The sequence below is a fragment of the Ambystoma mexicanum genome, chromosome 12 (genome assembly GCF_040938575.1).
Source record: "Ambystoma mexicanum isolate Mex_15411 chromosome 12, UKY_AmexF1_1, whole genome shotgun sequence".
Taxonomy (NCBI): domain Eukaryota; kingdom Metazoa; phylum Chordata; class Amphibia; order Caudata; family Ambystomatidae; genus Ambystoma; species Ambystoma mexicanum.
The window spans coordinates 646818623-646846389 of record NC_090936.1 but is presented as its reverse complement, the minus strand read 5'-3'; the positions used below and the strand labels follow the sequence as shown (position 1 = coordinate 646846389).

The 27767-nt window shown below is 48.5% G+C and overlaps 1 protein-coding gene across 2 annotated transcripts in view; it reads left to right on the top strand.

The window, feature by feature from the left end:
* Window positions 1-27767, top strand: part of SRPK2 (SRSF protein kinase 2) — a 1693306-nt gene that overhangs the window by 573314 nt on the left and 1092225 nt on the right. For both annotated transcript variants that reach the window (XM_069629122.1, XM_069629123.1), the window contains one exon: window positions 6634-6791. In XM_069629122.1, the coding sequence (XP_069485223.1) occupies window positions 6634-6791 (158 nt within the window). The remainder of the gene's footprint in view (window positions 1-6633; window positions 6792-27767) is intronic.

The following is a 27767-nucleotide window of genomic DNA, read 5'->3' as shown; positions in this document are numbered from 1 at the left end:
AGAGGGCGCACACTGACGTGCATGATGGAGGAGCTAGTTGCTTGAATGGTACCTGTGAGCTAGTTGGCACGGACAGGATTGGTTCTCCTGAGTGGGACGGGTGTGACAATGTCAATGGCAATAAGTGCAGATGCTATCGTATGACTAGGAGGCTGGGAAAGGCATTCCAAGATACAGCAACCATAGGGGATAACACAGATCAGGTGTGGTCTATTAGCGACCATGGGGGCCAACACGGAACAAATGTGGTCTATTAGCGACCATGGGGGCCAACACAGATCAGATGTGGTCTACGCGCTAATTTATAAGGCATGAACTGGCAGGAGCAAATTGGGCTAAACACATGTGCTAGCCCAGTGGCAAATGTGGGCAAACAATAACAATTTCAATGTGAGGCACAACAAAAATTAGGCTGAACAAATAACCTGAGGTTAGTATCAGGTATAGGCATAACAGGTGAGGGGCAGCACAGCGTATGCATATATAGTTCGATAACAATTTCAAAGAGAGGCACAGCAGGCTAAACAGATGTGCAAGGCAAGTGGCAAATGTGGGCAAACAATAACAATTTCAATGTGAGGCACAACAAAAATTAGGCTGAACAAATAACCTGAGGTTAGTATCAGATATAGGCATAACAGGTAAGGGCAGCATAGCGTATGCATGTATAGTTCAAGGAGTGTATCGTATCATACTGGGCATTGCACAATAAGCATAAGATGGTTAAAGCAGAGTACAGCAGATTGGAATATGGGCGCGTAGTGTTAGGACACTGCCGAGAGTAAAGTGGCTGATTTACGTGTCACGCTGTCTGTGGGCCGGCGCAACAGGGGAGCATCGCAAGTGGGCAGAGTCACAGAGTATTCCAAAGTCAATAGTGCAAGTTAGTGGTAGTGCAGGTGGCAGGTATACCTTGCATTGCGAATGGGCACGTACCGCTGGTTGATGGGAAGAAGGGCAATGGAAGCGTGATGAAGTTGCACCAATTTGAACATAGGGTCATCGCCTAGCGCCGGTAGCGCTCGGTCAGCTCCGTCAGCGGGGGAGCCTTCTTTCTTGGCCTTACTTCGCAGGCCAGCTCTCGCCTGACGGTGGCTTGTGGTTGGCTATGAATGGGCAGCCAATCGAAGTGAGGCAGAGCAGGGAAGTCAGGCAGCCTGGGCGGACAGAGTCAGGCACATGGAACACTCGAAGCGGCGGCCATCTTATGGTAGTGTATCCACGTTAAATCAAAGGTAGATAAGCCGTGGGCCCCTGAAATTTGCGAGCTAAGCAGGGTGCAGGATATTCTGTTGGCTTAAAAGCATATATTGCTTAATGGAGCTCTTAATGGCTCTCGTAGCGGCCTTAGGGCAAGGACTGTGCAGGCAAGGACTGTGCAGAAGCCAATCATCCAAGTATGAATATACATGAACCCCCTGCAGTCTGAGGAACTCTCCGAGGACTGACATCATCTTCGTAAAGACATGCAGTGCCAAGCTGAGACAAAACGGAAGCACACGAAACTGGAAGTGCTCCGTCCCCACGGAGAACTGCAGATATTTTCGATGCGGGATCCAGATCAGAATGTGTATGTATGCATCCTGAAGGTTTACCACGCTGAGCCAATCGCCCTTCCAGAGAGAGGACTTTACAGATCAGGGCGTAATCATCTTGAATTTCTCTTGGGGGAGAAAGAGATTAAACTTGGAAAGGTCGAGCATAATGCGCAGGCCAGCCTGGTTGGGTTTGGGCACTGTAAACAGACTGGAGTAGTAGCCCTCCTCTTGCTCCCTGAGGAGAACAAGTTCCACTGCTCTGAGGTCTTGAAGCTTCTCTACCTCGGCTCTGAGGGAGGGAAACCCAGACTGCTGGAGGGGAGGATTGAAGAGTGGGGCCGGGGGGGGGGGAGTGGCATGTGGGAGCCCACCCGAGCGATTGACAAAACCCATCGGTCTTCCGTGATCGTCGGCCATTCCTCCAGATGAGACAAAATTCGTCCTCTCAACGGAGTCAAGTGCGACCGATGAAAATTATCATTTAGATGTTTTATCGGCGGGGAGACCACTCGTTTCTGACGAGGAGGCTGTTGACTGAGAGAAAAACCGGCCATCTTGCCGTTGCTGTTTACGGCGGGCCCACCAGCTGGAGCATCTATTCCGTGCCCACGGCTGTCCTGAAAGCCTCTGAAATCAGAGACGGATCTTGTTTGGGACCCCGACCTCTGAGTCTAAGGTGCTTCTGCTGGAGTTTTCGCAAGGACCGACAATGACTTGGCAGTTTCTGTGCTTGCCTTGGTCTTTGTGAGTTCCTCATCCATGGAGGAGTGGAACAGTTCTTTACCCTCGAAAGGGGAGATCAAGCGCTTTGTCCTGAACTTCCTTTGAGAACTTCGTAGCATGCAGTCCCGCTTGGTGGGAGATGTCTACCCCGACCATAAGGCCTCGAGCGGAAGTGTCTACATGATGGGCCGCAGCCTCAAGTAGATCCTGCGCCAGAACCCTGGCATTCGACAACCCATCTTTGAAGTCCTCGAGTCTATCAGCAGGAATACATTCCTGGAACTCCGCTAGCTCTTTCCATAGTTTGACATTGGCAGCCGACAGGAGAAGCTCAGTTATTAGCCTGACATAGCTGAAGAGCGGATTTGGAAAATACCTTTTTCCCAATGGCATCAAGAAGCTTGTCCTCCTTGGAAAGGGTCTGTGATGCTGCAGTGGAGGATGTAGAGGCTGTCTTGTACTGGAGCATAGCTGCTGCCACCACCGTCGACGAGGGGAGTGGGTAAGCGGACAAAGATATGTCCTCAGAAGCATGAAGCTTATAGGGAGCGTCAATCTTCTTGTTCAGATACTGCCTGGAATTAGGTTTTCCCCAGACCTTACGGGCCTCTGCCAAGACATCCTTCTGAAGGAACAGGCCGGTCCGCTCCTGTGTCGACAGAGTGAAGGCTCCAGAAAGTACCCCCTCTTGTGGAGCTGGGGCTTCTGGTATTGGGATGTCTAGCAGCGCCATCATATCCAGCACCTAGTCGTGAAAGGCTCTAATAGAGCGGAGCGGTTCATCGCCGTCCTGGTCTGCCTGGTCCTCATCGAGTGAGGCGGGAACAGAAGACTGATCCGCCGCATGTGGCGCCTCAGGCCCCCGAAGGGGTGGTTGGCAGAGCAACCAGATTCTTTTCCACAGAGGAAAGTGAAGGCAAAGGAGGCAGTGGGGGAGGAGTACCCACAGGGGAGAGGGGGAGGAGGTGGCACTATCAGAAACGGCATGGGGCTTGCCGGAACAGGGTCCGGTTCAGGCGGCTTAGAATACATTTCCTTAAACAAATCCGTACAGTACACCTTCATGGGATCAGAATGCATAAGTGTCTGAAATTTCCCAAAAAATGCATCCTCAGAAGAAGGTCTAGGTGCTGAAGTGGGCAGAGGGCTCTCAGAAGGGGCATACCCCCATGATCTCAAAGAGGATGGTTGTCAGGATGGTCCCCCACCAATTGAATCCACGTAGATCAAAGGGGCGAACGCAGGAGGGAGCAGGACTGTATGCAGTAGCGGTGTCCGAGCACGCCAATCCATTGGAGGGCGGAACGGGTTCTTACTCTCCACAAAGCGTGGAAAAGGCTGCTCTGCCCCAAAACAGGCCCCTCAGCACGAGCCGTGGTTAACATTGGTTTAAGAGAGGTAGTCAAAATGGCTGCCGGGGTCCGCAGGGGTTAGGCTGCCATTGTGTCAATGCCTGATGCGAACTGAATCACAGGAGTAAGTGAGGCCATAGTCACCACAGGGGAGTCGGGTTGTGTGTGTCATTTTAGCCTTGGGACAAGGAACCTTGCCAGAGCCGGTACTAGCAGATCTAGAGTGTTTACCAGACACCTTAGGGACTGCTGAAGAATTAGCCCCGACGGGGGGACCCTCGGCGGACCCGGTACTGGAAGGCTTATGGTGCGTGACCGGCTTATTTGCCCCCTCAGCAGGATTGGTGTCACCACAGGTCTGAGTGTGGGAATGCTTGGCGTCACCCACTGAAGCCAGGACCCTCAAAGGGGGCCCCTCCATCCTACCAGTGTCAGATACAGGCCCAAGAAGGGGAACCTCGGGAGTAACCCCGGTACATTTAGTTACCTTGAGAGTGACCTCGAGCCAAGACTCGCTGCAGTTAGTTCCAGATGTGGAATCCTGGGGGCTGACCCCCGTAACAGCCACAGAAGTGCTGGGCCTAACCTTAGCCCCTAAAAGGGGAGCCTCTGAAGAAGATATGGTTTTGGCAGCCCCCTTACGGAGGTCCTCGGAAGAAACTCTGCAGTGCCTGTTAGATCCCTTGCGGAATACCTGGGGAGATCCCTGCTAATAGAGCCACTTGAGCCCCTCCCAGATCTAGAAGACCCCGGGAAGGAGTCCCCTGGCTGGGGTGCCCTGAAAAGGAATGGAGTTAGTGGTAATTTCTTTTTTTCTTCAATGAAGTGCTGTAAGTGTGGTGGAGGAACGCGTTGAAAAACTTCTTCCCATCTGACAAGCCGACGCTGGAGTGCACGTAAGGAGAGGGAGTCGCAGCAGAAGCATGAGTCCCAACGTGTTCCGGGCCTAAGCACTCCAGGAAAAGAGAGTGAGGGGCCACCCTCACAAAACGGCGTTTGCAGGATGGACAGGACACGAATCCCAGATGCTCCGGCATAGATGGAGGAAAGATAACTGTGGAACCGGAGCAGGAATGTAGGACAAGGGAACAAAAAGAAAAATATTCCCAGCGATGCAGGAGCGTCTGCCCCTGCAGAGAAAATGACTGAAGGGTGATGAGTGGGGCAGAGCTCAGGAAGCTGGGTTAAGTCACGTGCGGTGGCCCCGCTTAAAAATATAAGGAGGACAAAAAATGTAAATGTTTTGATGATTTTTTAAAAGTGCTCCGGTCCCGTCCTGAAGGACGGAATGTCCCACAAGTATGGATGAAAGGGGACTATGGACTAGGAGTAAGGTAGTCACTATGGTGAGTAACTTTGTCAGTACTCAGTGGATCAGTGACCCAAGTTTAGCGTAATACTGGTGGAAGCCCACCGCGTGAGTCTGGGATCTGCACCCATATAAAGAGAACTGTGAGAGTGATGGACCATAAATGCAGTACTTGGCAGGTGAGTTAACCAAGTCTGTATGTGATGCCACAGCTTAAGAGTGCCTCCAAGCCTTTCTTCGTCGCAGTGCCTGGTGGGAGGAAACCAGGTCTGCCAACAAGGGTCAGGGACACAACGCATTTTGGAAACACAACCAAACTCCTTTGTTTTTGCAATTGTGCCTGATGAAAAAAGAACCAGGTCTGCCAATTGGGGTTGGGGAACCAGAGACAGAAAAGAAGCCTGGGAAGGGCCAACTAGGGAACAGGGTTTCCCCCAACAATTGTTGAACTTTACAAGAATCCTGAACAAGGCCTATTGAGGGAGATGGTCACAATACTTAAAGATCTGAAGATTCCACAACTGCCTTTTGTCCAGGGGAACGGCACCACCCCTTTGGTCTAGAAATACCTTCTTTTCATTTAGTTTAAACTTGGAGTGCGAGGGACAGAGTTGTGATTCTGACATTGGGACATTTGCTTTGGACATTCTGACACTAGTTATTTCACTTGAGGCGGGGAAACCCCTCAGAGTTATGGAGAGATAGGGTTCTGTGACCCCTCCTTGTCACAGTATTACTTCTGCACCCTTTACAGTAAGGTATGTCAAGATTTGTTAAACGGCTCCAAAGTTACAAGCCTTTTAAAAAGGGCGTATACATTTTGAAATGTTATTGGTTTACACCAAACCTTACACAAATACAAAGAACAAACATACTTACATATTCACATAAATTGATCCAATATCATAGTTAAAAAATGATACAGTGCAATTATTAAAGAAATGTTCTCCCTCCACATCAGTCTAGACCAAAACAAATTCATCCAATAATTCAGTGCCCACGTGAATAGTCTTTAAAAAATTGACATCTAGAAGAGTTAAAATGCTGAAAAACAGTAACCCAGTGCCTCAAGGTTTCCTGAGAATCGGGCATAGTGCAACATCTGCAAGTCGAGACTTCCAAGTCCTTTCCAGGGTATGTAGCTGGTTCATCCTAAAGTGCATATAAAGCGCTCGCATCTTATTGCATGGAATTAGTTTACGATACATATGGAGAGAGTCCCTTCTATGAGGAAAATGTGCATTGTCAACATAGGTAGAATATTAGGTAGAATAATTAGTAAAAGGGCTTTTACTACCGCTGTATACACACATTTATCATAAGAAGTGGAGGGAGGAAAGAATGTTTTGCGCTGCCCCCCTTTTCACATTTAGCCTCCCTTCCTCAATACCTGGGGATCCCCAAACCATGTTTTTCTTCTTTTCTTTTTGTACCTCTGGGATCTGATAACCTTGGGTAGGGCAAACCTATGGTTAAGGGAACAGCACCAGATGTATCTTTGTTTAGCTTTTAGAATGAAATGTAATGGCAATCATTTTTGGGGAAATTATTTATGTAAAAGCGATCCATTTCATAGTTGTTTGCAGGCATGTTCAGATCAACCTTTAGTGGAGTTATTAGTTATGAACTATCACTTTACTTTTCTCTTTTCCAAAAAGGATAACATGGATGAATGGATATGTTAACAAATGTATTGTTTCTTATTTTGTAGGCCAGAGCCTCAGCAGAAAGCTCCTTCTGCCCCACCACCTCCGCCGCCACCACCACCTCCGCCACCTCCTTTGCCGGAACCCACACCTCAAGAACCAGAGGAGGAAATTCTTGGATCTGATGATGAGGAACAAGAAGACCCAGCAGATTACTGCAAAGGTTTGTGAGAAAGAAAGTAATGTTTATGACTAAAGTGTGCTTTATTTCTTATGACAATTCCTCAACATTTGTAAACAGTAAGGCAAATTTGTTTTAGCAAATGGATGCCCTTATACTTCATGTAAGTCAACTTAATCTTTTACATGAGGTATCAAAGGCGTTTACATTTGGCATGTCCCTGTTTCTAAGCAAATGTAAACATTTTCCCAGAGTGGAAAACGTATGTTACAAATGGACTGAATTTCACAATAATCAAGTCTTAAAAGATTATTGTATGAAGAATAACGTTTGATAAATCGTAATCTAAGTATAGTTCTGTACAAGCTTGCATAATTAGATCAAAGCACTATTTACTATGTTGTTTTTCATTTTGTTTCTTGGATTGTTTTCTTTATAGCCGGTGACATTTTTCTCTTTCTGCTCTCTTTCACAATTTCGTTTTTTTTAAACTGCTGAAATCTGACCAGCTGGATATTGGAGCATGAAAGTTTCCATACATTTCACAATATGAGAAGTCCTTTGTATTCACTCGTCGCTCAGCATGCCGGTCCTACATTTTCCCCTGTGCACTGGCTGATCCACTGCAGTCTCTATTGTTCTCAGGAGCATAGCATTTAATTGTTACAAAGACATTCATGCCCCCCTCCCAAAACCCTCTTTCTACACTACGGTTCTATTGATCTTTTGATTCTTAAAAAAACGATCCTTTGACATGTCTCTCTCTACAGTTAATTTTGAGGATGCCATTTATGATTGAATTAGTGATGCCAAGATCCATTCTCAGCTGCTGGTTTGCATAGTGGTCTGTGCCCCTTGCTGTTGCTTATTGTCCATTCTTTACTGAAATCCTACAAGGGCTGCTATAAAAAACACTTATTTGTTATTTATGTGAAAGGAATGGGTGGTTGGTTCCATGACTTGTCTTTTTTTCTACGCTGTTTCAAAGCTGACCTGAGGTGAGGCACTCTTTAAAGAGGATGGTGTAAGAGATGCAAAGCCTTCAAATACCCATTCATGAGGCAATTCCTCTTTGTTTACTTTGCACTCTGTTTTCTTTGTGAATGACGCCAACCACAGTGTTTCAAAAGTATGGAAACAAATAGGTTTTTCGTTCACAGCCGTCTATAGGTTGGGGTTCATGTCCCACCCCACGTTGTTTTTCATAGTTTTTCAGCAGCTGTTTTCACACGCTAACTGCAACGGGGCCAACACATCATGACTTAACTGTTCTTTACACTGGTGCCTCTATGCTAGTATCTCTTGGCTTCTTACTGAAGTAAACTAGAAGATCCTTTTGATTCAAGGGAACGACTGCCTGGCCTTCAAGTAGTCACCTAGAATACAACTCCCAAGATAAAGTTCTTCTATTTATTCTCTGTCAGTGCTCCCACACTAATTTGGCAAATGACTTAACTCTCAGAACTCCTGTATTGATTTGGCACCCATGCACTAATTTCCTGGAGTGATTCGGTTGCCATACGTTTTCTTACATTAACTTGACTCTATGAGCTCCTCTGTGCTTATTTGTTGGAGTGCTGACTTTACAACTCCCACAACACACTTCTCTGTTTAGCTGGACCTCATCAGAGTGATTGAACCACAACACCATCTTAACTCTTTTAGTTTTTCACTTGATTTCTTATCACCATTGTACTTCTTTGAGTAATGCACTATTATGGACAATTTACAAGAAAGGTAACGCCACTCTTACTATTTCTTATCGACTAATATCTCTTTTGAATAGTTTAAAGATCTTTTTGCTTACTTTATTGTACTATCTAAGTGAGTGGGTGGACTTGCACAATACTTTAATGGGCTCACAGTTGGGTTTTTGTGAGGGTCTTGGCACTACGAATCAGGTGTTGCACTTATATCTGAGTCTTGACAATTCTACTCACATTAATGCCATACCTATATATGTTGCATTTATGGACACCCCCACAACTTTTGGCTGTGTTAATAGGTCAAAGTTGTGGAGAGTGCTTCATGAAATGGGCATTCCCTAAAGTATGTTTAGGATCTGGGTAGAATTCCATAGAAACAGGGCAGCTGTTGGAGTTGGGTATCCAGGAGAATGCACGCCCAGGTTAGAGGTTAATGGAGGTGCACGGTAGGGATGTGTAGTGGCACCTCTTCTGTTCTCACTCTATACTATGTGAGGCACAAGTTAGACATGGTTTTGGCTAAAGACCTTTATTGAGAAGAAAATGCGTTAGAAAAATTCCACTGTCCCTAATCCAAGAGGAATTTCCCTACTTCAACAAAAAGCAAATGGGTCTGTCAATGTCACGTTGTTCCAATAAAAGTAAGTCCTGTGTCTGTAATCCTATTCTGGCCCTCATACTCTAAAATAACTCTAAGTTGCAAAGGGTACTGTTCCTTGTTTTCTTCAAGTGTTCAAAAATGGTCAAAGTTCATCCTTAAGGGTTCAAAATTGAACAAAAAGGGTTTTCCACATGGACAAAAATTCAGTTCTAGGAAGGAACTCCTTCCTTAGGTTCTTTGCATTTACCATCCATTTTTAAAAGCATCACCAAGTTTCCAAGAGGACTTTGTCTCTCACCTTAGTGTGTTCACGTAGCTTGATCTTTTATTCACAGTTCACAGTGTTACTGTTTTCTTTTAACTTCTTCTGTTACTATGTCATAACCATAGCTCAAGGTCTCCAAGACATGATTTTCCCTTGAGCCACATCATTATAGTTCATAAATGACTTTTCCTTTTCATAGTTTATACAAAAGACACATTTGTCTTCACGTGGTATGCTGCAACAACTTTTATATTTAAAACATTCAACGCTTTGTAGTGTCTGGGGGAAATGACTCCCACCCCCCTAAGTTTGACAGGCTGGGTTCACTAAACTGCCCAACACAGTCACTTCTCTTGACAAAAGTTCACAAGGCCGTACAGGATATTTTCTTACCTTGGCATGTCAGTCTTTGTCTTCCCCTTCATGTATTTTGTGTTTCTCACTGATGATGATCTTCCCCTCGTGTATATTTATTTCCTTTCATTCTAAATTTAAGTAACGGCATTGGTGTGCCAGCAACCTGTTATCCCGTTCACTTTCCCTGGGCTTAACAATTGCCTTTGGCACCTCCTCCTCTCCGCCTGCTTCATAGAATTGACCCAGTGTGCGCCTGGCTCAGTGCAGTCTTCCCACTGTGCCTCTCTTCGATGTGCGGTTCGTGCAGCATTTCCCTTGCTCGTGGTAAACTGCCGGCACCACCTCCTCCTCACCTTGGTGAGGTTGTGTCAGCCTCTCTGCTATCTGCCGCAGCACATCTTCCTCCAGCGTGGTGTTTAGCTGTTTTGCTGACTGGCTGGCAGACCTACGTCTGCAGCTCTCTCCATTCCTGTTGCTTCTCCCTCTCTCCGTAGACTCAATAATGGGCCTCATCCCTGCAGGGTAAGGAAACTAGCTCTCCTGCCAGTCTGGCGAACTCGGTAGACTGTGAGCCTCGGCTTTCCTCCTCAGCTAGCTGTCTCTCTCTCCCTCTGCTGGACCAGTCTCTGGGGTCTGTGAAGGTTCAGCAGACTGTGAGACACAGTTCTTCTGGTCAGCTTCTCAGTTCCTTCTCCTTGGCCAGTCTTTCCCTCTTGCCTCTGTCAGGGATTTCACTGCCTCCAAGTAAGCGTCCCTGTCTTCCCTCTTCTGGCTTCTCTGGACTGGCTTCACTCCTTCCACATGGTTTGCCCAGGAAGGGCTCCTCTCACACTTCCTGAGTCTTTTCTTGCTTTTATATTGGCTCTGGCCAGTAGGATTTGGGGAAAGACTAGACCGCTGACAGTGGTTCCTATTGGGAGCGATCATCATTCCTCCATTCCTCTCCCTCGTGTCAGTACTGAAAAAGTGATCTTCATTGAGATGACTCTTATTCTTCTTCGTACTTTTATGGGAATGGTAAGAGGAGTACAATTTATGACTCCATTAGAGTAGGGATTGTTCTTAGGGTTATATGGAGGTGGTTTAAGGTCCTTTGACTGGTGGGAATACTGCGTGCCATCTAGCGATTCCACTTTACTCCCAACAGGATTGTCTCCCCCAAATGGTCCTCCCTCGTGCAGCCACCCCCAGGGTCGGAATCCTGTAGCGGTTGCCCTTCCCTGGCTTTATGGGGTGAGACTCTCCCAGGGCAAATAGTGGTGACATTGTTAGATTCATCAGAACTAATATCTAGAAACGGCTTTGTTGAACTGGCAAGTGCATGTCCCACATTTTGGTTCTAAAATAGTTCTTGTCCTGGCACATGCAGATGATGTTGCCTTATCAGGACCGTATGCTGTTTACAAAAACGTATAATTAGGTATGTGAACTTAATGAATACTTTGACGAATTCCAAAATGTCGTCACTTCTCCCCGAAGGGGAACCCCTTCCCGTGAGGCTAAGGACGTGAGGCCGCTACCCAATAGTCCTCTTGGGGGTGGTACTCAGTGGGAGGATCCTGGGGACCAGGGAGAACATCTCAGGAGAACGCTATATGCCAACCCTCCAACCACTCCTTGCACACCTTCCTATTACGATAAAAACGAAAGAAGGACTTGCCATGTACTCCTACGTCCCGACCCCTTTGATATGATATGATAATGATATGATATGGCATTTGTAACGCGCCTATACACAAGTGGCTCAAGGCGCGACGAGGCGGGGGGGGAACAAGGGGAGAACAGACAACGATCCTACTAGGCCAGGTGTCATTCAGATCGCGCAAGTGCAAGGGTAGGGGGACTGGGAAAAGTGCAAGGGGAAGGGGAGAGGGGAAGTGCAGTACATGGTTAGTAGAATACAAGATAAATAATAGGGCCAGCTGGTGGCAAGTGCAAGGTAAGTGCCGGGAGAAGGGGCTGTAGGATTCAGAGACAGTCCCGTAGTGCAGGTAGGTAGTGCAGGGAAGAGTGGCAGGGCCAAGGACCGAGATCGGTGAGTGGCCAGTTGTAGATTCAGTGCAGGTTCAGTGTTTTTAGCAGGGGAGAGAGGGAGAGAAAGCGGAGGCAAAGAGGAAGGTTTTGAGGTGCTTCCGGAACCGGAGATGGTTCTCCTGAAGTTTCAGGGAGGCAGGAAGGCTGTTCCAGAGGGAGGCCCCTGCTGCGGAGAGAGATCTACCCCCAGCTCGTTGCTTGGAGAAGCGGCTGACCCTGAGGTAGTTGGAGGTGGATGAGCGAAGAGCTCGAGAAGGAAGATATTTAGGAAGAGAGAGTTGAAGGTATTTTGGCCCAAGGCCCCAGAAGGCCTTGTGGACAATGCAGAGGGTTTTGAACTTAATCCTCGCGGCCACTGGGAGCCAGTGTAGCGATTTCAGTCCTGGAGAGATACGGTCCCTGGGCTTGAGGCCAAGGACAAGTCTCGCAGTCTTGTTCTGGATGAGTTGCAAAGGGCGGAGAGTAGAGGCAGGAAGATTAAGATAGAGGCTGTTACAGTAGTCCAGCTTCGAGAGAACCAGGGCTCTGGAGACAGTGAGCTTCTGGGGGAAGGAGAGGAAAGGAAGGATACCTCTGAGGAGGTGGCTGGTAGTGTGACTTCTTAGAGACGTCAGATATGTGAGGAGAGAAGGAGACTGTGGAGTCGAAGATGACCCTGAGGTTTTTTACCTTGCAGGTAGGAGCAGGAAGAGGGCCAAGGGAGGCCGGCCAGAGAGCTGCAGGGAAGGAGGGAGTGGGTGTGCCGATAAGTAGAATCTCAGTCTTACTGGCATTAAGACAGAGGACGTTGGCGGCACACCATTCCTGGATAGCAGAAAGACAGTCGGAGATGAGGGAAGGGGAAGAGGAGGCCGAGGGTAGCCTGAAAATGAGCTGGGTATCATCCGCATATCACTGAAAGTTGGGACAGAGAGCAGCGATGTGGTGAGCAAGAAGTGCCAGGGACTGGTTGAACAGCCATGGGGAGAGGTTAGATCCCTGGGGGACACCACAGGTAGAGAAAAAGATGTCAGAGACGAAGGAACCCAGTTGGACCTGGGAGGGTCGATTGGAGAGGAAGGAGGTCAGCCATGCCAGAGCCTGACCAGTGATACCCAGGTTATCACGGAGACAGTTGAGCAGTATGGTGTGGTTGACCGTGTCAAAGGCAGAAGAGAGGTCTAGCAAAATGAGAACACAAGGGGAGTTAGAGTCAAGGTTTGAGAGCAGGTCCTCACGGATGTTCAGGAGAGCAGTTTCCGTGCTTCTGGCAGCTCTGAAGCGAGACTGGTGGTCATGAAGACTACCAATAGATTCAGCATGGAGATTCAGCTGGGAGATGGCCAGTTTCTCCAGGAGCTTGCCCAGGAAGGGAGTGATGGAGATTGGGCGATAGTTAGCTGGGCAGGAGGGGTCGGAAGAGGGTTTCTTAAGAAAGGGGTGCACAAGGGAGTGCTTGAGGGGGGATGGGAAGTCTCCAGAGGCGAAGGAGTGATTGCAGAAGTCAGCCAGGGCAGGTGCCAGGGAGTCGATGTGGTCCTTGATAGTTTTGGAGGAACAGGGGTGGACCTGTTTTGACGAGACTTTCATAGATCGGACTTGTCTCGAAATCTCGTCAGCAGAAAAAAAGGGGAAAGGCAGAGAAGGAGAGAGGAGGGGTGGCTGCAGAAGGGCCCGAGGGAGAGCAGGGAATAGAGGAGGGGAGGTAATAGGAGGAGAGTGAGGACAGGATGTCCTGAGTTTTTGAAATGAAGTGAGAAGCCAGTGCCGTGCAGAGGGCCTGGGAGGGGACAGGAGAGGTGGAGACTGCAGCAGGGTTGGCCAGATCCTTGCAGATTTTAAAGAGTTCGGCCGAATTGTTAGATGCCGCAGAGATGCGGGCTTGGATAAGGGCTCTCTTCTTAGTGAGAACGGAGAGCCGGTATTGCCTTTGGAGCAGGCGGCAGGCCAGTTTGTCAGAGGATGAACATGAAGCGCGCTATTTCCTCTCTGCCACCCTGCACTTGCGTTTAAGGGTGACGAGATCCGAGTCGTACCAGGAGTTACATTTGGCTTTGGGCTTCAGGCGGATTCTCATGACAGGGGCAAGGATATCAAGGGTATCAGATATAGCAGAGTGGAGAGTGGAGAGGGCTATGTCAGGGTGGGAGTCAGCCGAAGGGGGAGGGGGGGCGAGAAGGTGGAAGCAAAAGCCTCAACTGACACGCGCTTCATGGGTCGGATGGCCGCGAAGGTGGGTGGCAGTGATGAGGGTGGCTTTGCCAGTGTGGTAGGGAAGGTGTGGTGGGAGGATAGGAGAAAGTGATCACTCCAGGAGAGAGGAGTGGAGAGCGGGACAGAGAGGGGAAGGTCAGAAGAGATCAGAGCATCAAGAGTGTGCCCTGCAGAATGGGTCGGCCCAGACTGGAGAATAGAGAGTGAGAGAGAGTCGCAGAGGTCGCGAAAGAGTCCAGAGGGAGGACAGGAGGCATCAAGGTGGATATTGAGTCTCCAAGAAAGAGGAGTTGAGTGGTTGAGGACAGGAGTGAGGAGGAGAAGTCAGCCCACTCAGAGAGGATGGAGGAAATTTGACCAGGTGGCCGATAGATAGTAGCCACGGTAAGGGAATGGCTAAGAGAGAGAGAGAGAGAGTCGGCAGACAAAGCATTCAAAGGAGGAGTAGGTCTGCAAAGGGGTGACAGTGGCAGGAATCTACTCGGGGAAGATAAGGGCCACCCCCCCCCCCCCAGCACGGTTGTGCCTGGGCAAGGAGAGGATCTTGTAACCGTCAGGTAGGAGTGTGTCAAAGCTGGTGACAGAGCTGCCCGTGAACCATGTCTCAGTGAGACCGAGGATGTCAAGGTCCAGTTCCTCAAGAAGGCGACAGATATCAGAGGAATGGTTGACGGCAGAGTGAGAGTTGAGAGTGGCAATGAGGAGAAGGTTGCCATCCTTAAAGGACTTCCGGGGAGGGGTACAGATCAGAGGTACGCCCTGAGGAGGAAGGAGCAAGAGAGAGGGCAGGGTGAGAGGGTGGGGGCAAGGTAGCCAAGGACAGAGAAGTCTATCAAAGAGGTGGAGGTTGGCCTGAGGGCCTTGGACCAAGACAGTCCCATTAGCGTAGACATTAATGATGGCCTTAGAGGAGCGGAAGGGGGCCAAGAGGACATCCCAACGGGTGCCACCATTAATGGGAGAAGAGGAGAAGGGAGAGAGCACAGAGACCATATGAAGGGTCCATTGGTCAGGGGAAGGCATGAAAAAGAGGATGTCAATAAGAGTTTCCTTGGAGGAGGCACTGGTATAGGTGTCAGCGATAGGGAGGCCTCTTTCCTCCATACTGCATGGGCATCCCTCGTTAGAGACCGGAACAGAACCTTTTTCACCAGAAAAACATTTATTTTCCCCTTTAAATTTAGTTGCGTGCAGAGGCGTGGCCCCGTGAGCATGTGCTCCCCCGACTCCGCTGCCACACCTGAGTCCCCTTTTCCACGTCGACGGGAGCGGACCTGCTTCACCTGTGCTCTGGTTGAGGCCCTTTTCCTCTCCTAATTCCACGTGTTTCCAGTCTTCCCCAGGGACATGTGTCCCTCTATTTCTTATTACTTAATTTTTTCCTCAAATTGTTTAAGTTCTAGGAACTTTAATTCACACCGGCCTCCGCTGCCTTGCTGCTCCCCGGCCCTTGCCAGCCACGGCGGGCTTTCGTAGGTGCATGTCCTGCGACAGATCCTTTCCAACGTCGGTCCCACTCGTACTCTGCCTCCGCTGCCTAGGCGGAGACCATGGCTGTTTGTCGTGCAATGCACTTAAACCCTGGTCTCAAGAACCGGCTTACAAGGTGGAGGGAGCTGTTCTCTAGGAATCCACCTGAGGAAATCAAGGGGTATTTGCGTAGCGAAAAAAAAAGTCCAAGGTAAGTATTCTGTTCTCAAAAGCACATGCCAAGCATGCAACAAGGCGGGAGGGATCTCTTAGGCCCTGTCACCAGCCAGGGTACCGAGGCTCAGAGCAACCAGCCTCATGGCTGAGAGGGCCCATGGATCCTCCCGGTCCCAGCGATGAGGGGCCAGAAGGCTCTTTCACTTGGTAATCTCCTAATGGGCTATGCCCTCGTACCGGGTCAGGGCCTGAGGGGTTGCCTGCACGTATTAGCACTACCGGCTCCATGTCTGCGAGCGATCAGCCTACCAGGTCCACGCCAGAGGTGCAGGCCAGGTCCGAACCTACACGCTCGGGCAAACAGGCGGAGGCCAGAGCCATTTCCACTATGGGCATGCAGACCACAAGAGTGTCAGTCCAGGACAAGATGGCAGCGCAGACAGACGAGATAGTGGCACGTGTAGATGCATGCCACGCCAGCGAACCCCAGAGGCAGGATCTCACCCCAAGGGCTTCCATGGCCACGCCCCAAGGAATGTGGTGCACATGCTTCCTGGTGCCCTCAGGCCTGGGGAACTACACAGAGGTGAATTTTTCTCTGGGCAGGCACAGCATGGGAAGAGCGCAGCCCTCCATGCCTTCGACTCCTGTACATGAACGCGCATCTCCAGTGTGCGAGGAACGATTCTTTGCGAAATTCCTGACCCTGATGAAGTCTCCTCAAATGGGTGGCATCAGGGAAATTATCAAGGACATGCTTCAACCTGCACCTCCAAGGCCTTCGTCTCCAGTCCAACTGCTGCTGGCTACTCACTCAGTCATGATGGCTTCCCTGCCCACACTGCGGCCCGTGCAGCCTACCGTCACATCCATGTCCCCTCCGCCTGCAAGCCCCCAGAGGCCCAGCTTCCCCCCCCAGCTGATCCAGCAACACCTCAGGACCCTGTGGATCAATGGGACACAGACGAGGAGGAGGATCCGGACATCTCGTCATCAGGAAGAGCCGTCCATGATATTATACTCCAACGCCGGCCTCCACCTGCGGCAAGCGAACGCAGACACTATGCTGGCCGCTGCAAATCGGAGGCCATGGAGCGAAATGTCAGATATCCTTCCTGATCTGCCAGTACACAAGCAAGATTCATTCAAAGCTGGTCTGGTAGAAGCTCGGTTAGTGGCGCAGGACCTGATGGAATTGACCATGGTGGATATCGGCACGGCGGACAGGGTTATTTGCATAGCCACTGTCATGAGGCAAACAGTGTGGCTAAGAGCCACCAGGTTTAACCCGGACGTACAAGACCGCATCTTGGATCTTCCGTTTGAAGGAAAGCTCCCAAACCACCAAGTCGTTGGCAATTATGGCAAAGCCCTCTCCAAGCCCTTTGGGCAGGGGCCAGCTCATTAAGACAGGGGACATACATTCGGCAGGTTCAGGGGGTTTCAGGACCAGAGAGCTAGGCAACCGGACAGGTACCCCAGTCAACACGGGCACACAGCAAAGGACTTCCCACAAAGGTTTCTTCCAATCCCCCTTTCAGGCCCCCACCTCAGAGGGAAAGAAGCAATGACGCTGCAATCCGGGTCCACAATTCTGCAGTGGGAGCAGGCTTGCTCTGCACATTAATTCCTGGCGAGCTCTCTTCATGGATCCTATCAGTGGTATCCCATGGTTACCGCCTCCCTTCGCGTCCTACCCAAAACTTGCGTTTCCTGGATCTGGGATAGGGTACAAAGGGACAGAGTATCTTCATCACCGGGGAGAAGGTGACAGCCCTCAAGGTGGCTACTGGGCATTTCCCCAGGAGGTCGGAACCCTCAGCTTGGTGGTACCAAAACCTGTTGGGGATTATAGCGGCATGCCTCCTTGGTGTTGAGCATATACGGCTTAAAATGAGGAGGTTGCAAATATGCAGCCTCCTGGTACCAAGAAACAGGCTTTCAAGCAGCATCAGTCACCATCCTGGTGGAACCTTGCCAGGATCTGGTTTGGTGGAGGCAAAATTCCAATCTCATGGCGGGCAGACCGTTCATACAGCCCCAGCCAGCTTATACCATCACGACTCCTCTCTGGAGGGGTGGGGAGCCACACTGGGCAACCACAGTATTCATGGTGTGTGGACCAGTGTGTCACATCAATTTACTGGAACTATCACCAGTTTAGCTGGCTCTCCGCTTCTTCCTACCACTGAGCAAGAACAGGCCCTCTATGTGCAGATGGACAGCTCCACCTGCATGTACTACCTCAACAACCAGGTGGCACCAGATCATCTCCCATAGGCAGGCTGACCATCGAGATATGGAGATGGGTCATAGACCACAACATAATCCACCTCCCGGGGATTCCAACCTAGAGGTGGATAGACTCTGCAGATTGGGTGTAGACAACTAAGAGTGGCAGCTGGACGAGCACGTCCTGCAGGAGATCTTCAGGATTTGGGGCGAGACCCAGATAGAGCTATTTGCCACGGAGCAGAACAGGCGATGCCAACAGTTTGTCTCCTGGGTGGGACGGGGCAGAGGCTCAGGGGGGATGCATTGCAACTACAACAGGGATGTGCGGGGCAGTAGTTTACCCCTCTCCAGAGAAATTGGCCCTAGCAGCCTGGTTCCTGAGTACATAACCCTGCAGCACCTTCACCTGTCTCAGGTCAACCTAAGGATAATCGAGAAGGCTAGAAGTGACGCCACCAGAAACCAATACTGGAGCAAATGGACCAGGTTTTGCTTCTGGGCCAAGGAAAGAGGCGTAGACACATTGACGTACACACTGGATCAGTTGCTGTATTTTTGGCACAAATGGCAAAATCAGGGGTTCAGGTCGACACATTCCGTACCTACCTGGCAGCTATAGGCGCTTACAAAAATTCGGACATCGCCTCATTCTCCACCTCCAACCCTGTTGTCAAGCGGCATCTCACGGAGCTGACATCATTGTACACCCTCCCCTATCATACGTTAACACCTGGTCTGGGACCTCATCGTGATGCTGGGCGCCTTGGTGAATAGAGTGTATATCATCATCCAGGCATGGATGGCCACACACACGGTCTGTGCCTGAATGATGATAAAACTGAACTCATTATCCTGGGCACCAAACCCAACTTAATCAAACTAGGCCCCAAATACGTTTCATTTACCTTTGATGGCAATACAATAAAAGTAGAGCATGAGGTAAAAACACTTGGTTTCTACCTATACTCCCGCCTGTCATTCACTAAACAAGTCAACTCCTTAGCATCCTACACGTGCAAACTGATCCGCACTGGCAAGCCATTCCTATCTGAAAACAGTTGTATTACCCTAGCCAGAGCCCTCATCGTGTCTCGCCTGGACTACTGTAATGCCCTCTACCTAGGATCATCCAAAGCCATTACTAAAAGAATCCAAATCTTACAAAATAATGCCCTCCGAGCAGCCTTAGGCATTTCTAGAAGAGACCATATCTCAGAGACCAGCCGTCAGCATAACTGGCTCCCAACCCATGACAAAGTTATCCTAAAAACTCTATCATTGACATACAAATCCCTCAACAATGTCGCACCCATCTACCTGGCTGAGAGATTTCATAAACAAATCTCCACTAGACCAGTAAGACTGCCAACAAAGATCGTCTGATTGTACCTAGCTTCAAACGGTCCACAATTGGAGGTAACAGCTTCCTGGTGAAAGCGTCTAAACTATAGAACACCTTGCCTCCTAGCATAAGAACAGACCAATCTTACCACAAGTTTAGAGCCAATACTATCACATGGCTAAAATCCAACAACCAGCGCTCCTAACCACTTATGACTGGACCCCTAATACTTTGACCATAACAGCGAGTATTTATCGCTCTGCTAGACTCCACTCTACGTATACAACCCGGGGACCATATGCTCTCTCACTGTGCACCATGCGTGTAAATATGCCTTCCTGTATATAACTATCATTTGTATGTATCCTACATAACCATATGCTCTCTCACCGTGCACCATGCTTGTAAATATGTAAATATGCCGTCTTGTATAGAACTTTCACTTGTATGTATCCTATATAATTCTGTGCAACTAAGCTTCGCATATACATGTATCTGCTGCGCCCTGTTACCCCCGGGTATGATGCGCATTACAAATAATAAACAAACATGGTGCATAAACCATTCGAGCCCATGGCGCCCGTGGACATCAGATTGGTCACCATCAAGACAGCGATGCTGGTGGGCCTCACTTTAGTGCGTATGATCAGTGAAATTCAGGCACTTGTGGCCTCAGAACCTTTTACCGCGTTCCATCGCGACAAGGTGGTGCTCTGCATGAATCCTTCGTTCCTCCGGAAGGTGGTGTCTTCATTTCACCTCAATGAGGAAATAGTCCTACCAACTTTCTTTCCTCATCCGAAGGATGTTGCAGAAAGGGTACTACACTGCCTGGACTTCAGGAGAGCCCTAAAGTTCTACCTGGACAGGACAAAAAGCTTCCACAAATCTGATGCATTATTCGTCGTCTTTCGGCAGGTCAAAACCAGGTTGTCGGGCATCCAAGGCATAGATGGCTAGGTGTATGACCACAGGCATTCAGGAGGCATACAAGGGATAGCACAAGGAGGTGCCAGCAAATCTTCATGCTCGTCAAGTCCTGGCCACGGCGACGACTGTCGCCTTCCAGGGGCATGTGCCATGGCAAACAATCAGTAGGTCGGCTACCTGGGCATCCCCCTCAGCATTCTGCCAGCATTACTGTCTAGATGGCAGTGCTCATTCAGACGCAGCCTTCAGGCAGTCAGGCAGTTCTGCAGAATCTGTTCTCTTAAGGTCATCAACGTTTCACCTCCTTAGGGTTACAATCGGTGGTAATCGCTGATGAAGTATGGAGGAAAGGGGACAGGACGTCGGAGTAATTCACTTATTCACTGTAGTGACTAACGTAATCCTAGTCCATAGAGCCCTTTCCTCCATATGTCCCACCATCCTTTACCCCTCCTGTTTAAAAAGTGTTTGTTGTTAGGCAGTTTAATCCAGCTGACGTGTCAAAGGAGACAGAGTTTTGGCGCTGTAGCGCAGAGTCGGGGGGAGTGCATGCTCCCGGGGCAGTGCCCCCATCTTAACTAAATTTCAAGGGGAAAGATTTTTTTTTTTGGGTGGAAAAAGGTTCTCTTCCTGTCCAGTAGCGAGGGACGCCCATGCAGTATGGAGGAAAGGGGACTATGGACTAGGAGTACGTTAGTCACTACTGCACTGAGTAACATATCATTTGTCAAGCCCTCCCCGGAGGAACCATGAGGGTAGAAGTCGTCTGACATGGAGAATTGAATAGACTGCTGAACGAGAGACTAGCGGGCAGGCAAAAGCAAACCTACCCAGTCCGCCATGGATGTTCCAACCGGAAAGAGGGAGAAACAGAGGTCCAGGCATGCAACGCAGTGGGACTGCGCGCTCGAGTGAAGATGTGCATTCTGCGAGAAACCAAATGCTGCGGAGCCTCCACTGCACAACGAAGAACGTAAGAAGCCAAGAGAAACCCGAAACCGAAAGCAGAAGAGCCTTAAGACCGACTGGAGCACACCGGTAGAAACCATAAAAGTGTACAGGGGTTCCTGGGACGGTTGGTGGGGGCACAGCAGAGTCGTGGGAGACTCTTAACCCACGGAGCAGGGGTCTGGAGGAACCATCTGGGGGAGAAGAAAACATAAAGAGACCCAAAAACAGAACGACAAGAGGTTGGGTCTGGGACCTGCACCTACAAAGGAAGATGCCTAGAAGCTATCATCTTTTGGCAGTACCTGGTAGGTGAGAGAACCAGGTCTGCCCAATCAAAGTAGTAGAGATACTCTGGTCTGGGACCAGCACCTACAAAATAAGATCCCTACTTTTAATCTTCGTTGCACTACCTGTGTAAACAGTAAGATGAGAGACAAGTGAATAAAAATGTTAAATCAGCAAATAAACAGAGAATTTTAAGAGGCTAAAGACGAAGGAAGATAAAGTTTGAGATTAGTCTGAAAAATACAAAGAGATGAAGAGCGAAGTGAAAGAGGCAGAGCGTTCCAATGTATGGGAGCCATAGGAGAAAAAGGAACGGAAACTAAACGAAGCACAAGGGGGCTTCGGAACAGTCATGAGAAATACATTCAGAGATCGCAAGGGGCGTGAAGGCACATAGAACAAGAGTAGAGAGCAAAGATAGTGAGGGGCCAAGCCCTGGGTGCATTTGAAAACAATTGAAAGTGATACAAGAGGCGAGATGCAAAAGGAAGTAATGAGATTGAAAGTAAAGATGTGATTGAGGCCCGGGGTGGTGGTGGTGGGGGGGTAGGAAAAAAGAAGACAAACAGAGGAATTTTAAATGGAACACAGAGGGAAGAGATGACAGGCAGGGAGACAGTAGTCAATGCGTGAAAAGACCAGGAAAAAAAAAAGTTTGGTAGCGTGAAAACAAAGATGGGCATGGGCACGATGAATGTTAAACTGAGCAATACGGCATAAGAGGGCAATAGCAGAAATATGGAGAGAAAAAGAGAGAAGGATCAAAGATGAGCCCCAAATTGCATGCTGAAAGTGAGAAAGAAAGAGTAGATGGAGGAAAAGAGATGAGGGGGATGGAATGGGAGAAATAGTAGAAGGGAAAAATAGAACTTCATTTTTTGAGGGATTAAGGTGTAGAAAGTGGGAAGACATCCAGTTCTGGATTGCTAAAAGACAGTTTGAAAGAGTAGAGTGTAAACAGAATCAAAGGAAGAAAAAGAGAGAAAGATCGGAGTATCATCAGCATAGAGATGAAAGGAAAGATGGAAAGAAGAAATAAGAGCAGAAAGAGGAGCCGTACAAAAGGAGAGGGCCAATTACTGACCCTTGGGGAACACCATAAAGAAGAGGGAGCTGTAAGGAAAGGCTTGGTATCATCAATGAAGACAGACACAAATGAGACACAGTTCAAGGGCGTTCATTGAAGTTCATAGGATGGGTTAAACGCTTATCTAAACCTAAATCTAAGGATGGGAGCAAGCTTCAACCATCAAATAACGCAGTCTTAGTCGAGTCTGTCAACATATAAAAGGGCCTAAGCTAATAAACCTATTGCCAATCCTTCTAAATACAAAATGGTGTGGGACAATAGTGTGTGCAAAAAAAGGAAAAGTGTTCAAGAAACAATATATCAGAACAGTTGAGCAGTTGGCCTCCCCCACGTTTTCAGCACAGGACAAGGCAGCACGCTTGAGCCTTGTGCACACTTTGGCTTCCTCTGGACGAGGACCCGTTTTAATGGTTCAGCTGGTCTCACGCCGCTCTGACAAAGTCTGTAAGAAACAAAAAGGATTCTCAACAGAAAAGTCTCTTGTCAAAACACAGGCTGCCTCCGCCTTGAAACAAAGTTCACTTTGCTTGTGAAACACAGACTTCTTTTTTTATTAGAATACAGGCTTCCTCTGCCTTGAAACAAAACTTCACTTCACTTTTCAAAACAGAGTATTACCTTCTTTCTCAGTGACTGCTAGTACTTGTAGTTCCATTTGTTACTTGTACAGTTCAATATCTCAGTATCAGGACCTTCTGCGCCAAAGTCTCTTTGCCATTCAAAATCTCTTGCTGCAGAGGGTCTGATCTAGCAAACAAAACACAAAAGTTCCTTTCCTTCGTCAAGATTCTCACATTCATAAATTCACGATTGGTATCCCTCCTTAGGACTCGGACCATGAGCCACTGGGTCTCCATCTTTTACCCTCAGTGATGAGGTATTACCCGTTCCTCAATGGGGATTCACTTGAGGTCAGGGTTCCAGCACCTACCCGTCAACTACCTGGGTTTCTGGAACTCGCATAGGGTGCAAGCACTGATCTAAACACTACCAGAAAAGTGTAGCTGGAGTTTTGGTTCCCTGGGGCATGGCTCCCCTGCCAGCCTGTAGCCGCCTATGTACTCGCAGGCTTCAGTGCCTTCGCAGTTCGTCCCCCATTCTCGCTTCCCGAGATTCTCCCCTGTGCTGACTTCTTCTGTTTTTTACGGTTCCTTTAGCATCCCCAGCTCGCTCAGAGTGTGCCTGTCTGGCTGACCTTTTTGTATTCTTTGAAAGAGTTGATTGGAGTTGGTTGTGCGTAGTTGTCCCTCCCTGCCTAACTCTGCCTGATCTCATTATCGGAACAACATGGAGACTGCCCGTCGGAATCCATTGCCCAGTGATTCCTAGGAGTTATCCTAATGACTCCCATCTGCCTCTTCTTCGTCCCAGTAGTTGGACTTCTAGAATGGAAGTAGGGATTGTGGGAGCTGTAGGTTTTCCTCGAGATAATGGAAAAACCATGTAGGATTTTGTCAGGATGAAGGGGGTAAATGTATTGTGATAGGTAAATAGATTTTCTATTAGGTTTTAATTTCACTGGTCGTTCTCTCCTTTTTCTTAACGAAAGGCACTGAGGTATGATGGGACTCTGCTGACAATATCCCATGACAACTGAGGCAATGTCTAGTAGGGGTGTATCGGAACGGGAGGAAAACCTTGTCTTGCCTGAGAACCTGTTTCCCATAGTCCCTGAGGGCCCCCTGCCGAGGTGATTCTCCCTCGCTCGTCCGCCCCTAGGGTTGGGATCCAAGAGCGATGGCCCTCCACTGGGCACCGTAACAAAGGATCCCCGGCAATAACCTCGGTGAAATGACTCAGGTTTCTCACAGAGTGAAGAGTGTCCAGCCCAGGTGACAGAAAAAGTCTGTTGCGAAAGATAGGAGTGGCACCAATTAAGAGCAGACCCCGAAATGCCCAAATTGGAAAGAGAAGCGATAAGAAGGGAGGGGTCCACATTATCATACACTGCAGATAGATCAAGAAGAGTAACAGAAAAAAGCTGAGAGTGACGAGCTGTGAGTAAGGAATTGGACATGAAGAATTGCAGTTTCAGTGTAGTGAGACCGGCGAAAGCCAGACTGCAGGGGGAGAAGAAGAGAATTAAGTCGGCTAACGAGTTGCCTGGGTATAGGCGGCCGGATCAAGAATTCTAGGGCGAAAGGGTAGGAGAGAAATAGGATGAAAATTAGCTGTGGAAGACTGGTCAAGACAAGGTTTTTTTTTAAGATGGGCAGAATAAGTGCATGCTTAAGAGCTGCAGGAAAACAAGAATGTAGAAAAGAGGAATTAGTGAGAGAAGAAAGATAGGAAAGAAAATGTGTATATTCTTGGGGGATCAGAGAAGAATGAAGAGGGCCAGGAGGAGAAGCCGTAGGATGAGCACGAGTAAAAAAGGGTGCAGATGTATCACGGGTCTGTAAGAGGAGAAAACGTTGAGAAGGAGTGAGATAATGAAGGAAGAGCGGGAGAAGAAGAAAGAGGAGGAGAGGGAGTGAAAGCAAGGCAAAGATTAGCTACTTTAGATGTAAAGCCAGAAGAGGAAAGGGACGAAAAAGCAGAAGGATCAGGAGCTTTGGAGTAAGGATATCACTGTAAGAGCCGGTAAAGATGACGAGGATGGTGAGAGTGTATATTCAGAAAAGTAGGATTTCTCAGCAGTGAGCAAAGCAGAATCAAAAGAAGAAGGCAGCATTGAAAGCGTAGCAAGATGAGAAAGAGAGTGGGCATTTGTCCAAAGCTGCTTGGCTTTACGCAAGCTACGGCGAAGGGAAATCAGACTTTGAGTAAGCCAAGGCTGAGACATTTTGTGAGTAGGTGAGAAAGAATGTAGAGGGAAAGTAGAATCAATAATAGAATGTACATAATAGTGTAGAGTAGTAGCAGCTATGTCAGGAGAAAAAGAGGAGAAGAGTGAAATTGAGGAAGGGAGAAACTTAATGAAGAGAGAAAAGGAGAAGAGTCAAAACAGGAAAGATTACAACGTGTAAAAGTTGTCCGAGGTAGTACAGGGGGAACAGAAAGAGCAAGGGAAAAGATGTAAATGATTATAGGTGAAGAGAGGCTAAAAAGAAGAAAAGATTAAGTCAAGGCAGGAGTCAGACCGGTGGTAAAATGGAGGAAAATGCAAGTGATAAGAATCAGAAAGAGAGAGCAGAAGACGAAATGAAGAACTAGTAGCAGGAAAGTTAAAATTTCCAAAGAGGAAAAAAGGGGGAAAAGACGGAAGAAGATGAGATAAAAGAAGATAAATATGTTCAAGAAAATCAATGGGTGGTGTAAGGAAGGCATGGTATCAAAGTAAGACGGACACAAATGATCACAGTTCAAGGGTGCTTATTCATGTGCAAAATGGGTGAGATAAACGCCTAATCTAAAGCTAAATGTATGAAACGAGCAAGCTACGACCATCAAATAATAATACAGTCCTAGTGGAGTCTAGTCAAATAAAAAGGGCCTATACTAAAATAATACTATTGCCAATCCTTACCGCTATGCTACAAAATAGTGTGGAATAATACTCCCGCAGTTAACTCCAGAAAAGGGTGAGAGGGGGGTGAGCCAGGAAACCTGGATACACTAGGGGCTAAAAGCAATTGCTTGCAGTCACCCCTAGTGATAACAGATGCACGCTTGAGCCTAGGATGGACGGAGGACCTATTACAGGGCCCCCCGAAAGGCAATCCAGGTATCTGAGGGACAAACCGCCCCCACAGCTTCTTAACAGATGTAACCCAGCACAGGATGTCCAGCTCACCTCACCCTGTCCAATGATGAAAAAGACAGGCCCAAAGCACAGAGTTCAGGGCCTACCAACCCTGCGTTAGCAGGGCACAAGGAGATTCTCAAAAGGAGGAGGATACCACGATTTTGAAATAAACCCAGCAGAACACAAGAAGCTCCACAACAGTACCGTACTCTCTGGCCGGCCTCCTTTGGCCCCCCTCCTACTCCCCACCTGGAAGGTTTAGAACCTCAGGGTCATCTTCGACTCCACGCGTTCCTTCTCTGCCCACATCTCTGATGTCTCTAAAAAGTCAGACTTCCTACTGCACCTCCTCAAGGGTATTCTGCCTTTCCTCCAGAAACTCACTGTCTCTTGAGCACTGGTTCTCTCTAGGTTGGATTATTGCAACAGCCTCTTTCTTAATCTATCTACCTCTACTTGCCGCCCTTTAAAACTAATCCAGAACAGTACTGCAAGACTTGTCCTTGGCCACAAGCCCTAGGATCATATCTCTCCTGCTCTGAAATCCCTTAAGTGGCTCCCAGTGGATGCAAGGATTAAATTCACACAAGGCTTTCTGGGGCCTAGGTCCACAATACCTTCAACTATCCCTCTGTAAATACCTCCCCTGTCAAGCTCTTCGCTCGTCTACCTCTAACTCCCTCAGGGTCAGTCGTTTTTCAAAGAAACGAGTCGGGGGCAGATCTGTCTTCGGCTGGGGACTCCCTTTGGAACAGCCTCCCTGCCACTCTGAAACTTGAGGGGAACCATCTCTGGTTTCGGAAGCACCTCAAGACCTTCCTCTTTTCTTCTGCCATTGCCCCCTTTCTCCCCTGATGATCTGTTTCTCTCTCGGCACTGTGCACCTGGCCACCCTCTATCCTCCAGCCCAGGTACCTGCTCATCCTGCCACCCTTCTGCACTGCCTCCGGGTCACCCCCCGCACTGGGGTCTGCATCTGTACCCATACAGTCCCCCACCCCCTTTCTTTTCTTCTGCACTTATCAGGCATACCCTGTTGGCTTAACCCAGCACTTGCCACTTGCTGGCTGAACTACCACTGTCTATTGCCTTTATTATTTATTGCCTTTATTATTTATTTATTTCACTTAATTATTATTTATCCGTTTCCCCTCTGCTCTGCACTTTCCACTTCTCCCCCCTTCCATGCACTTTTCCCATTTTCCCTTCCCATGCACTTGCACGTTCTCAATGTCACTGGGCCTAGTAAGATCGTTGTTTTTGTTATCCTCTGTCCCCCCCCTCTTGCCTTGTCGCGCTCTGAAACACTTGTGTACGAGCGCGATATAAATGAAATATCAATTCAATTCAAAAGGTGGGTCTGAAGCCACAGAGCTGCTACGGCAAGTCAGGAAGAGCCCCAGAGCACCAGCAAAGCAGCAAAGGACACTGGGAAGCCCGTTAACGACCAGAGGATTGCAGCCAGAACCATAAAGGTACTTGTATGGCTGAATCTATGGCTGGGGGTCCTCAGATGGTGCGAGAAGCCCAGAGAAATACAGTGAAATAAACTTTACCGAGTTACAGTAACAAGGGGAATAGGGTCTGGGACCCTTGTAAGAAAAGGACATACCAAGTTGCAAGAAGCATTAATCTTCTTTGTGGCAGTACGTAGAGGGAAGGCGACCCAGGACTGTTACGTAAGAGAGAACTGT